General features: G+C 42.0%; 1 protein-coding gene across 1 annotated transcript; it reads left to right on the top strand.

The window, feature by feature from the left end:
* Positions 1-714: 714 nt before the first annotated feature.
* On the top strand, positions 715-10,938 carry LOC104271197 (endoplasmic reticulum-Golgi intermediate compartment protein 2-like; the record flags this gene model as incomplete). Its single annotated transcript, XM_009865800.1, has 6 exons — positions 715-801; positions 1,737-1,835; positions 3,082-3,179; positions 9,078-9,240; positions 10,101-10,180; positions 10,724-10,938. Coding segments are annotated over 6 exons (593 nt in total), but the record flags the coding sequence as incomplete, so codon positions are not given.
* Positions 10,939-12,292: the final 1,354 nt, after the last annotated feature.

Below are 12,292 nucleotides of genomic sequence, written 5' to 3'. Positions count from 1 at the left end.
CTCACCACCATCACAGAAAAGAATTTCTTCCGAACAGCTAATCTACATCTGCTCTCTTTCAGTTTGAAAACACTACCCCTTGATCCTATCACTACACTCCCTGATAAAGAGTCCCTCCCCATCTCTGCAGTAGCAGCCTTTACTCGAAGCACACTAAAAGGTCTCCCTGGAGCCTTTTCTTCTCCAGGTTGAACAGCTTCGACTCTCAGCCAGTCCTCACAGGGGAGGTGCTCCAGCCCCCTGATCATCTTTGTGACCCTCCTCTGGACTTGCTCGAACAGTCCATGTCTTTCTTACACTGAAGGCCGCAGAGCTTTACACAGCCCTGCAGGCGAGGTCTCCCAAGAGCAGAAGAGAGGGTGAGAATCACTTCCCTTGACCTGCTGGCTACGCTGCTTCTGGTGCGGTCCAGGATGAGGTTGACTTTCTGGGCTGCGAGCGCACGTGCTGGCTCGTGTTCAGTTTTTTATCCACCAGCGCCTCCAAGCCCTCCTCCTCAGGGCTGCTCTCAACCTCTTGATCCCCCAGCCTGTGTTTGTGCTTGGGATTCCCCTGACCCAGGTGTGTTTGACCTTGAGCACATATCTATCTATTTTTCTATAGACACATGGTTTTTATTTATATATATGTATATTATTTATTGAAATAGAGGCAGAGAGGCACATTTTCTCTGTTCAGGAAGACCGTGCCTTTTGTGTGAATTCATTAAACCAGTTTTGCATAAAACTTATCTTACTTTCTTTAGGGCAATACCACACCCTCGAGGCCATGCGCACTTGGCAGCCCTTGTAAGCCACGAGTGTAAGTTCTTTCTGTCATTTCCGTACAAGAGGGTATTGTTTCATTCAGACTGCTGTCTCCTTAACTGATATGTTAAAATAATTGTTGTCATAAAGATGCTCTAGTCATGGAATTGCATTGTAGAAGAAAGTGAAGAATATTCTGTGCAGTGTTATGACTCAGTAGTGACTTGACTTTCATACGTTTAACTCTATTAGAATTATCTTTAGGTTGCTTCTACAGTGATGGTAACACAGGACTCTCACCTGTGTTTTGTTGTAACACAGATACTGTATGAAATTCAGTCCAAACTACCTATTTCCTGCAAAATCTGTTTTTACAGCATTCAAAATTTCTGACCTTTGTCTCAAAAACCATTTTTAGGTTATATGAGGCAGAGGTGAGTTAACTCTGAAAAATGAACTTGGTGCTGGTTAAACCTCCAAACGTCTGCCCATGAATTTCTGTCAGCACCAGTGTATAATATTACAGAGCTTAAATGCCTTTGCAAAGTGAGGCAATGTAGTAACTTCGTAGTTGCCTTATGTTTCCTCTGTACATTTCATTTATGAAATTTTAATCACTTTAGTCACATTGCATACAAGAAGCTGAACTGTAGAATCCTATAATGAAATTTCAACTCTTCAGCTCCAGGATTGATTCACATAGAGTTATGATTTGTTCTAGATGTTATTTTATTCAGAAATTGGCTTTCTTTGTTAAATATTTAGGATTTGCTTTGATGTGGGTTTTTTTTTTGTTTTGTGGGGTTTTTTTAAACCTGTACGTAGCTGTATTGATTTAGTCACTGGGACAAATCCAATGAGATGCAGACAAGTGTTCAAAATATTCTAACTAACCTGTTTTCTAATGTGAGAAATGGATGCAACTTTTTCTTTGAGTACAGAATCTCATAGGTTAAAAATGCTGTTTCACTCCCTTGTATTGTCTTTCAGCCTATAACTTCTCTCACAGAATAGATCATTTGTCATTTGGAGAGCTTATTCCAGGAATTATTAACCCTTTGGATGGAACAGAAAAAATAGCATCAGATCGTAAGTGTTGTGTGTTTAAATTTTTTTTCTGTATTTTTCCAATAATTACATTTAAAATATGACCATGTTTCATGAGTTGTCATTGAGGCGTCCCTGCCCACGACAGGGAGGTTGGATTAAGTGATCTCTAAGGTCCCTTCCAGCCTAGGTCAGTCTGTGATTTACAAACAGCATGTTCTGCTAAATTTACCGGTAGCGAGCAGTGCACTGTACAATTATCTGCGTGGCATCTTAAATAGACAATTTCTTTTTGATATCAATATTGATATACTTTCTCTGAAGCTGATTTTCAGTTTCTTCCAGATTGTTTTACATTGAAGTTACGGTATGTCCAAACATACTGCAGCTGAGATTCATAGATATGATTGTTGTTATGGTCAAAAATAAGCCTGATCTGGTTTAGAAAAAATAGCGTCAGAAATCCTGTGTTCTATTCCGGTATTTGGGTTGTCGCTTCCGCAGTGTGTTTGGTGAGGCTGCTGCAGAAGGGTTTGTGTATTACTTATGTATAAATAAAGGAGTGTAGTAACCTACTTGATAGAACTACCTACGCCACAGCCTCTGACTTGTGTTCCCCAGGGCAGTGATCCCCAGAGTCTTCCACAGCTGCTGTTGCCTCACAGTCAGTCAGTCCATCCATCCCCTGGCTGTTCCCACCAGAATGCTTTCGTTTAGTTGAAACAAATTGTTTCAGTCTGTTGGTGTTTGTTCTGTTGGGGAGTGGCACAAAGACAGAGCAATAATAAACGTGACAACACGCTGATTGCTCTTGTAGAATTCTTTAAAAGTCTGTCGAATTAAGAGAGAAATTCTTAACCAGTTGAGAAGGGCTTCCAGCATTGCATAGACAATTCAGGAGCTCAAATCTGCTCAAACCACTGTTGAGACATACGTATCATGCAGAATGTGACTGTGTGAAACTCGTTCCCAGTGTCCTGGAAAGCACTGTCTATGGATTTCATGTGAAGCTTTGAGTGGCCCAACCTTAATGAATCTCTTCATCGCATGGGTAAAATGTAAATTTCTCTAAGTACAAATGTGACATAGGCCTTACCCATGAAAACTAACTTTGTTCCTGCAGATGGTACTGAAATAGTCTTGAGGTGATGGGACTCCTTGAAGAATGTCCGTACTGTAAATGCCTTAGATGATTAAGTATTTTAAATATTATTTGTTTGATTTATTCATGAATGTCTGAGATGGTCTTTGTGTACTTGGTTCAACAGTGAGATTTGTTTTCTTCTAGACAACCAGATGTTCCAGTATTTTATCACAGTTGTGCCAACCAAACTCCATACATATAAAATTTCAGCAGAAACTCATCAGTTTTCAGTGACAGAAAGGGTAAGTAGAAGTAAGAGAAAACCATGTGGAGAAACATCTAATAGGGATTGTTCTTAACAAAAGTTCAAATGTGAAAATGGAGACTTAGTTGTGCTGTGGTTTTGAAAACTCCTCTAGGATGAAGAGGCTCTTGGCAGAATGTTCCAATGCACTAGATGTGTCTGTAAATAATGTAGTACTGATGGTAAAATATATATGGTAGGTGAATATTCATCTATTGCAGATGAATATTTTAGATCACTTAAATCACTTGTAGCAGAATTCCTGACTTAGGATCCTGATGGCTACATCAATTTATCATGGACGGGTAGTTAAAGTCACTTAAATCACTTGACCTGGAATCCTACTTTAGGATCCCGCTCACCACAGAATGAGTGGAGTGCACCTCACTCAGAATAAGAAAGCAACATTTTATTGAGATGGAGTGATAGTTTGACAAAGTTTAATGAATTTGACGGAATTTAACAAAGTTTGACAGAGATTTATGAAGGTTCAGTTTGATGGCAAGGTTTACCTTTTTAATTGGTACATTGAAGAATTACAGAAGGGAGAGCTGAATTACGCTTGAGTTAAAATGCTTTAGAGACGCTCGAGATGAAAAAGGTAAGGGAGACCTTCCCACTGAGTCATGAGATTCAGAATCCTTTCTAAACTCCTCAGAGAGAAATCTCGGTGCAGCTGGATCCAGATTTAGCCTTAGACTTTCAGGGGTTTATGTCTAAGGGTGGGGGTGCAGGGAATAAGGGGATAACAGTGCTTAACTATTAGTCAGTTAGCAGGATGATTTAACAAGGTTCACCGTAATAACATAGCAACTCAGTTAAAGATTCGAGAATGGCAAAAAAAATACAGTAGAGTTTCCTAAACCAAATACACAGATAGATACAGAGATTAAATTATATACACAAAAGATAGACACACAAATATAGAGGTTAAATCATACACAAACACGTGCACACACACACACACAGAGATTAACTTATGGCCAAGACTTTTCTTCTACTGCACTTGTAAATTAGTACCAGGTTATTCTTCTACTGCTCTTGCAGTAAATCCTAGCGAATTACTTTTCTGCGGCACTTGCCAGCAGGTGATTGTTGGTGCCTCTGGAAAACCTGCCCAGAGAAACGTCCCAATGCCAGGCCACAGCCAGCTGCAGCCCTGGAGAGCTCAAAGTACTTAGGCTGTCATTTTTATGGGGTAAAGCGGTTGGCTTGTAATCAAATTCCATGTGATGGAAAGGTAGCCATGGGACTTCTTGTACCCACAGGTTTCTTTGTTCCTTGATAAATGAGTTTTGGAAAAAAATGCTGTTATTTCTGTGTTTATCGCATGACTGATGTTCCAAACTCAGCTGTATTGATATGTCCCCATTGTGGGTGTTCAGAACAGATGGAACTGGGGGAGCTCTTGACCCAGCTACAGCTCAGGCCTTCTTCTCAAGAGCCTGCACCAAACCACCATCAGTCTGGTCAAGGGGTCAAGCGCACTCATTGTGCTTAGTTAGAGCCTGTCTCTCTCGTGATTTGTCGGGTGTTTCTCACACCTTCCAGAGCAGACTATGTTCAAGGCAGGAGGAGTTTCAAGTGTGCTTATCCTAGAATGCATTGGGCTGGAAGGGACCTTTAAAAGTCATCTAGTGCAACCCCCCTGCAGTGAGCAGGGACATCTTTAACTGGATCGGGTTGCTCCGAGCCCCCTCAAGCCTGACCTTGAATGTGTCCAGGGATGAAGCCTCCGCCACCTCTCTGGACAACCTGTTCCAGTGTCTCACCACCCTCATAGTAAAGAACTTCTTCCTGATATCTAATCTAAATCTACCCTGCTCTAGTTTAAAACCATTGCCCCTCGTCCTGTTGCCACACACGCTTGGGCCCCGCCCCTCCCCAGCTTTCCTGTAGCCCCTTCAGGTAGTGGGAGGCCGCTGTAAGGTCTCCCTGGAGCCTTCTCTTCTCCAGGCTGAACAACCCCAACTCTCTCAGCCTGTCCTTGTAGGAGAGAGGCGCTCCAGCCCTCTGATCGTTTTTGTGGCCTTATCTGGACCTGCTCCAACAGGTCCATGTCCTTGTTGTGTTGAGGGCTCCAGAGCTGAACACAGCACTCCAGGTGGGGTCTCACCAGAGAAGAAGGGTAGAATCACCTCTCTCGACCTGCTGGCCGCACTTCTCTTGATGCAACCAGGATGTGATTTGCCTTCAGGGCTGTGAGCGCACGTTGGTGGCTCGTGTCCAGCTTTTTGTCCACCAGTACCCCCAAGTCCTTCTCTGCAGGGCTCCTTCTCTATCACATTGTCCCCCAGCCTGTATGGATAATGCCAATTGTCCTGACCCAGGTGCAGGACCTTGCACTTGGCCTTGTTGAACCTCATGAGTAACTGACTTAGGGAGTAACTGACTGTACCGTACCCAGGGCAGGAAAGTAACAGATGTCACACTCATTGCATTTACAGTCAAGAGAAGAACACAAATGTTGGCTTGTCCTGACATCACAGTGTGACACCAGGCGCTGTACCACCTCAGTGACACATACTGACTTCTCACAGTAGTGCTTTGCATCCATAGATCAGAGTCTGTTATTAGAATTAATGATAGATATCCAGTCATTGCTGCTTCACGGGATGCTAGTAATTGTGGTAGTTGGGAAATCCTGTAAGTTTTAGGTCCGTAATCATGTGCATAGCTTTACAAATACTTAATTCACCTTTTAACTTTTTTATCTGTGTGGGAAGCAAACCAAAACCCGCAGCTCGTGTCATGAACTTGGTTGTGGCATGTTAGAAATTAAAACAAAGGTTTGTATGAAAAACAAATCACACAGAAAGTGTGTTTGTGTGTCAGCTGTCTTGTTTAACCTTTGTTGAATCGCCAGCTTTAATTATTCTCTGGACTAGAGAGCTTCCACTTCTAGGCCTGGAGAGGCTTATAATTCTGAATCCATAAAGAAAGTAGTTATTGCGGGGATAGTACATGGCAAATCGTAAGGTGCTAATTTTAAAGACTGCTGTAAATAAGAAAAAGGCCTTACGTGTACTGGTTGCGTGTCTCATTTCCAGATGCTGAACTCTGTTTTGATCTTTTATTCAAAAGCCAAAGAAAAAATATTTGAAAAAATTAATTAAAAGTGACAGATCTAGTAAGAAGTGGGAAAGAAGCCTTGGCTTGAAAGGAAATTCAGAGATTAGGATGGCAGTTCACTGTAACACAGTTTGTAGTGTTCTCCAAGGGAGAAAAAAAATCCTTATTTACTCCAAATTGCATGCTGCTCTTCTGAAAAATACATAGCTAGGGGGAGTTGGATAGAGGTGATGTCTTGGGGTTCGACTTGAGACATGGAGAGTGCTGAAGGGAAGGGTTCTCGCTCAAACTCAGGAAAGCTATAGTGAAGAGAGGAATGAAGAGGAATTTCATAATGCAATATACTGTCATCTCTGGATGAGACCTGCTAGTCTGGCAATCTGTTTCGTGTTTTCTCTGCATAATCTCCACAACAACTAAGGCACTCCTTAAACTTCTGGACATCAGTCAACTGCTTATCTTACATCCCTAATACAAGATGAAAAAAAAATGCAATAAACTTTCCTTCTTCTGTAAAGATGATTTCTACCAATTAACTGCTGTTGTAGCTCTATTTTTTTTTTTTGTGGGGACATATTTTTCATGAAAGTTGTAATAGTCACAGGTTGCTTAGGAGGAAAGCTTGAAAGTAGTGGAGGTGAAGGGGTGTTAGGTACTTGCTTGCTCTTGTTGTCTCAGGAGGCAGCCCTGTTGCTTGTAAAACTTGTTTGTGTTTATCTTTGGAAACCAGATACCTGAGCAGGTGAGCTGGGAAAGGCTGTTGAAAACAGTTAACACTGAATGACTCGGGGTGTTTATTTTATAAGAGTAGGCACATGTGCAGATCTGGCAAAAGGTGCTGAGCCAGCCGTGGCTAGAACGTGAATACAGTGAGGTTTACTTGCCAGTGGCGAGGGTGACTTTATCTCCAGTATTGTCAATATTTGAGATGTGGTGTTTATTCCTGTTAAAAAGATTTCACTCGAGCAAGGCTTTCCTGATACCCGAGATGCCCGATGCAGGGCTAGTTACCTTCAACAGGTTTTCACAACCAACAGTTAAGTCTTTTGCAGCTGTAGAAGCTAGAAGCAGTCCAAAATGGTGTGTGGAAGAAAAATTATGTACCTTTTCAAGGGTGAAATTTTGGGCGTTCTGTTTAAGTTCATATTTTTCTTCCACCATTTGACCTCAGAAGACCAATAAGGCTTAGGGAAATAAGAGGAAAAACAAACAAAAAATAATTTTTTGTCCCTTGCCAATGGCAGTTTTCTGTTTAACTACCTTCAGTCTTCTTTCTTGGTAGGCCTGATCAGCCCTCCTCTAATGCTGCATGTTCTCATGATCATGAAGTATAGAAAGCATTCCCTACTGGTCTGGGACTTTTGTTTTGTTTTGTCATGGTTTGTTTTGTTTCTGTGACCTGGTATTGTAACTGATTCATTATTTTGGCATCCTTTTAACTTCGGTTTGGTAGCAAAAGAAGCAATTTTGTTTATGTCAACATTTGCTGGCTGGAGAAGTTGCCTAGTCTGTATTTTCAGAAATGGCATTGTGCTTGTTTTGTACTGTGTTCTGCATGGTTTTTGAGCACAGACTGTTAAATCTGCAGATGAGATGGAGCAGTGATGTATTGCTTTTCTGTTCAATCTTGCTTGTCTGTCTTCTCTACTCTTATTATCCCAGACGTGGCTGAGTTTGTTTTCAGTCATTTATGTTCTTTTTCTGCTGCCCTTGTATATTTTCAGCCAGGCTTACCCAGCAGTGCATTTATCAACAACTTTCACTAACAACAGAATGACAGCAAACTTCTGAAAGAAACTTAAGATTGTGTGGAGGGCTTTTTCTCCTGAAACCTTTTTTAAAAAATGGAGATTTATAGCAGCCATACTCTCCTCTTTGAGGGCTTTTGTTTTAAGAATTTGGGCAAATGAGAAGAAACAGTAGAAGTTCTTGAATTAGGATTGAGGCATCCGTTCTGCGTAGTCATGAAAAGTTAGTTATTATTTGTATCAAGGTGTATTTCGTGCTGTTTGCTGTCGCCTGAAAAGACCTGACTGACAGAAATTTTGAAAAGAGGCTTTATCCCTGTATTCAGTTTTCAGACCTCAGCAATTATTATATTGGGTTTTTTTCCTGTCAAATTAATGGATTATGGCATACGTGTAAGTATGCACTGAGGGAACAAAAAGGCATTGTTCTAATCTAACTTAGGCCTCTGAATTTCTGTTATGGTATACTCTAGTTCACGGTCTTTCCTGATGCTTTTAAGAAGCGAAAGAATCCTCTGTGGCGTGTGAATCTAGGGATACGGTCTCAGGAAGGACGAGGATAAAGCTTGATGCATCTTAGATGCAGTAGGTGGATTTATATACCCCTCTGGGAAAACTGCCATGACTAACATAGTTCGACAGCTTCAATGTCTCATCCCAATTTAGGTGATTAATAGGAGCACGTCATGTAGGCAGAGCTGGGGCTCTGTGTTTCACCAGCGCACTCGCTTGAGTTCCCGGGCTAGACCGAGCCTGTGGCACTTCTCCTCTTGGGTACCTAAAGCAACCTGCTTGTAAACATCCTTCTTTAAGGACCATGTTAAGCAAATGTTAAGAGGGTGGTATCCGAGCCTGACAGCAAACACTGATTTGCAGCACAGAGACCAGGAAAGTAAATTGTCGCTTGATGATGTTTGACCTGTAGAAGGTCCTGGCCAAAGTTGTCTTGATGTTCCCTGCTCTCCTGTTGATTGCTAACTCTGATTAAGTAGCTCTTTGTCATCACATCTCTGAAGGTGAGTTTCCTTGTGACTAATAAAAAGTGGCTTAACTCGTGTTTCTCCCTCTTCTTTCAGGAAAGAGTAATTAACCATGCAGCTGGCAGCCATGGAGTGTCAGGAATATTCATGAAGTATGATATCAGTTCACTTATGGTAACAGTGACAGAGGAACACATGCCTTTTTGGCAGTTCTTAGTGAGGCTCTGTGGCATTATTGGGGGAATTTTTTCAACTACAGGTAACTATCAGTGCTTTCCCTCTTAAGATCTACCAGATTTTAATTTTTTTTGGTCATGCTGATTATGTTATGAATAAATGACAGGGGAGCCCTGAACCTCTCGCAGATGAAGAGCCCATTTGTGTGCACTGAAATGTGCAATGAAAGCTCCTCATTTTTGATGTCCCAGTATGCCAGTTCTGCTGGTCTGAGAGCCTGTGGTTTCCTTTTTGGTAACTATAGTATAGTTTATTTACTTCTGGAAGAGTGAGGAGATAGATATAAGTGTGGATATATATACATACACACACACTGACTTCTGGTATTCTATGTATTTCCTATAGTTGGGATCCAGTGCCAAATCAGTGCCAAAAGTTGAGATAAAATTTCCATCTGAGGTAACTGGGAGGATTTTCCTTGTGTAACTTGTCAGTGTGCTGCGAGACTTGCTCCTGCAAAAAAACCAACAAAAATCCCAGTTGAAAAGACAGGATTTACTTATTAGTCAAGACATAATAGGGTATCTTGATTACGAGTTATTTTCTTTCACTTGAGGAGAGCATAGTAAAGAGACCTTGAACTAAGAGCTCTCTTTCAAAGTAGTATTTCTGTCCTGTGGAATGTGTTTTCACTCATGAAAGCCAGACAGGGAAATAGATTTGCTTGGATAGCTTTGGTTTTGCTTTTATTGATGCATTTCAGAATGTTAGAATTGCCCCTGCCCTTGATGTTTCCTTTCTTATGTTAATTTCTCAGTGTTTTACATACTGGCTTGCTGCACTCTGTCTCATTTAAGTATCATGCAGAGTTTTGTTGTAACGCTTCTGTAAATGCCACGCTTTCATTATGTATGTCAATTTAAATCTTGTTTGACATTGCAGGAGTTTTACATGGCTTTGGAAGATTTGTAGCAGAAATTATTTTTTGCCGTTTCAGACTGGGCTCTCACAAATCCGCATCGGTAAGAAAAACTTTTTCTAAGTGTTAAATAAGTGGCACAGCTACCTGAGGAGAGATGATAAGGACAACTTTGGGGCTTGATCGCAGCAGAACTTAATGTGCCTGCAATAAACCCTCCCCTTGACATCCATATGAGCAGATATTCAACAATTTCATATTGCTACAAAAGGGACGCGTTTTCTAAGCTGCATCAGCCTCCCCTCGCATCTGAAGAAGAGACCCTGCGTGCTGCAGGGCTTTGGTGTTGCAACTCCTTAGCCTGCGGGCTGCTGCCCAGGAGTGTGAAAGAGCCGAGCGGTCTTTTACTTTTCCCTCCATTGGGCATCGATAGGATTGCTTTTCTAGTAACTACTTGGGTTTATTTTACTTTTTCCTATTTGAGGCTGTAGGTAGCCTGTAAGACTTCTGCCTTTCTTTCAAATTTTGGTTGAAGTTTGTCTACTGACAAAGTTATATGGGGAGAAAGGTGGGGTGGCGAGCAGATTTTTTTTAATTTTTGGGGAAGGGACATTCTGTTAATAATGCTTTCTTTTTGTTTCACTAGGTCTCACTTCCTGATGGCCACACAAACAACCACTTACCTCTAACTACAGACAATAGCACGCATTAGCCTCCTGAGAAAACTGTCTTTCTTCCTGCCTGATACAGAAGACAATTTTTTATAATAAAGAAAACATTGTGCAATATGCCGAGACAGTGCTGATGGGCAGCAAAAACTCAAGCCTTTAAAAAAAACCCCACAAAACAAACAAACAAAAAACAACAAAAGAATTTGTCTAAATTTTTGTCTTCTAAGTGCACATGGAGTCATAGGAGGTGGTGAGACCAGTGAGATGAACCATCTTCTGGAGATTAAAGGAGCGTTGCTGCCAGTGCAGTGTCCATGGTTGATCTGAACATCTTTGTGGAGACTGCTGTTGACTGCTGAAGCATCTTGGTGTTCTTGGCTCGGCACCTGGGAAGGTTGCAGACTCCAAGGAGAAGAGCCCACAAGTGGGACGTGTGGGGAGGCCGGGCCGCGGGCGAAGCGGGGCGCTGATGGAGCTGGAGTTTCCCTTAGGTGTACTTGGTTTTTCTTGTTCTTTTGTAAAGGTGGTGCCGGGGCGCTAAGATGCTGTTCTTGCAGGTGGGGAGCGATCCTAGAAAATCCTGAAGAAGGAGGGAGATGAGAGAGAACTCGGGGAGTAGGGTGAAGCCTGAGCCATAATGTTGGTCCTAGTCGCTGCCTCTCCGTAGTCCCACCATTCCTTAGTGGAAGAAACGATCACGGAGCAGAGGAGTTCCTCTGAGTTTGCGCGCAGCAGCTTCGCCAACAGTGAGAATATCGCTTCTGGTGTAGATGTGAAAGTGCTCAAGGATGGTGAGAATGGGCTTCAGCATGACTTGGAATAAGAAGCCTTTTGAATTGAGGCATTTGGCTGTAGCCTTGGTAGAAGGCAAGACTCCCTGGCAAAAGATCAGGAAATCTTTGGATGCCTCTTGGTAAAGAAGTTGCTTTGATGGAACCTTTGCTGTACCTGCGCTGCTGGCGCATGAGCTGTATGAAAATCCTGGAGATGGGGAGGAAAACAAGCAAGGAGCTGCCTTGCTTTGGGTCAGCTAAATAACTGCAGAAATGTGGAATTTGGGGCAGCTTGGGAGGTCCCGCTAGCCCAGGCAGGGAGTGGTGGAGTTGGTAGTAGGTGACTTCAGGGAGTCTGAATCATTTCGCTGCAGACAGATGACGAGAAGAGATCTGCAGAATTAATCCTTACTGTTCATGAAGGTTTTTGTAAAAATAAATGAAGAGAGCAATACTGGTTTTATATTGTAAATACACTACTGAGAATGAATGTTGTTAATGCAGATGGTGCTTTGAGAAACTAAACTTTTTTTAACCACTGGCACATACCTGTGGCTGAACAGTTACTCCACCAGGGGGGGAAAAAAAAGCAATTCCTTCCGAGCAAAATTAATTTAACAATCTGTTAGGAGGTGATGCTGACCCTGGCCTTACTCACCATGGAATGAGTATTTTAATTGAGAGGACTAATTATGCAAAAATAAAAATGTCTGTGGCGTTGTTGGATTTTGCTGACTTCTGTCAATGTACTTGACAGGATGCTTGGATCTT

This window comes from Apaloderma vittatum, unplaced genomic scaffold (genome assembly GCF_000703405.1).
Source record: "Apaloderma vittatum isolate BGI_N311 unplaced genomic scaffold, ASM70340v1 scaffold12153, whole genome shotgun sequence".
Lineage (NCBI taxonomy): Eukaryota > Metazoa > Chordata > Aves > Trogoniformes > Trogonidae > Apaloderma > Apaloderma vittatum.
This window is presented reverse-complemented; position numbering and strand designations above follow the sequence as displayed.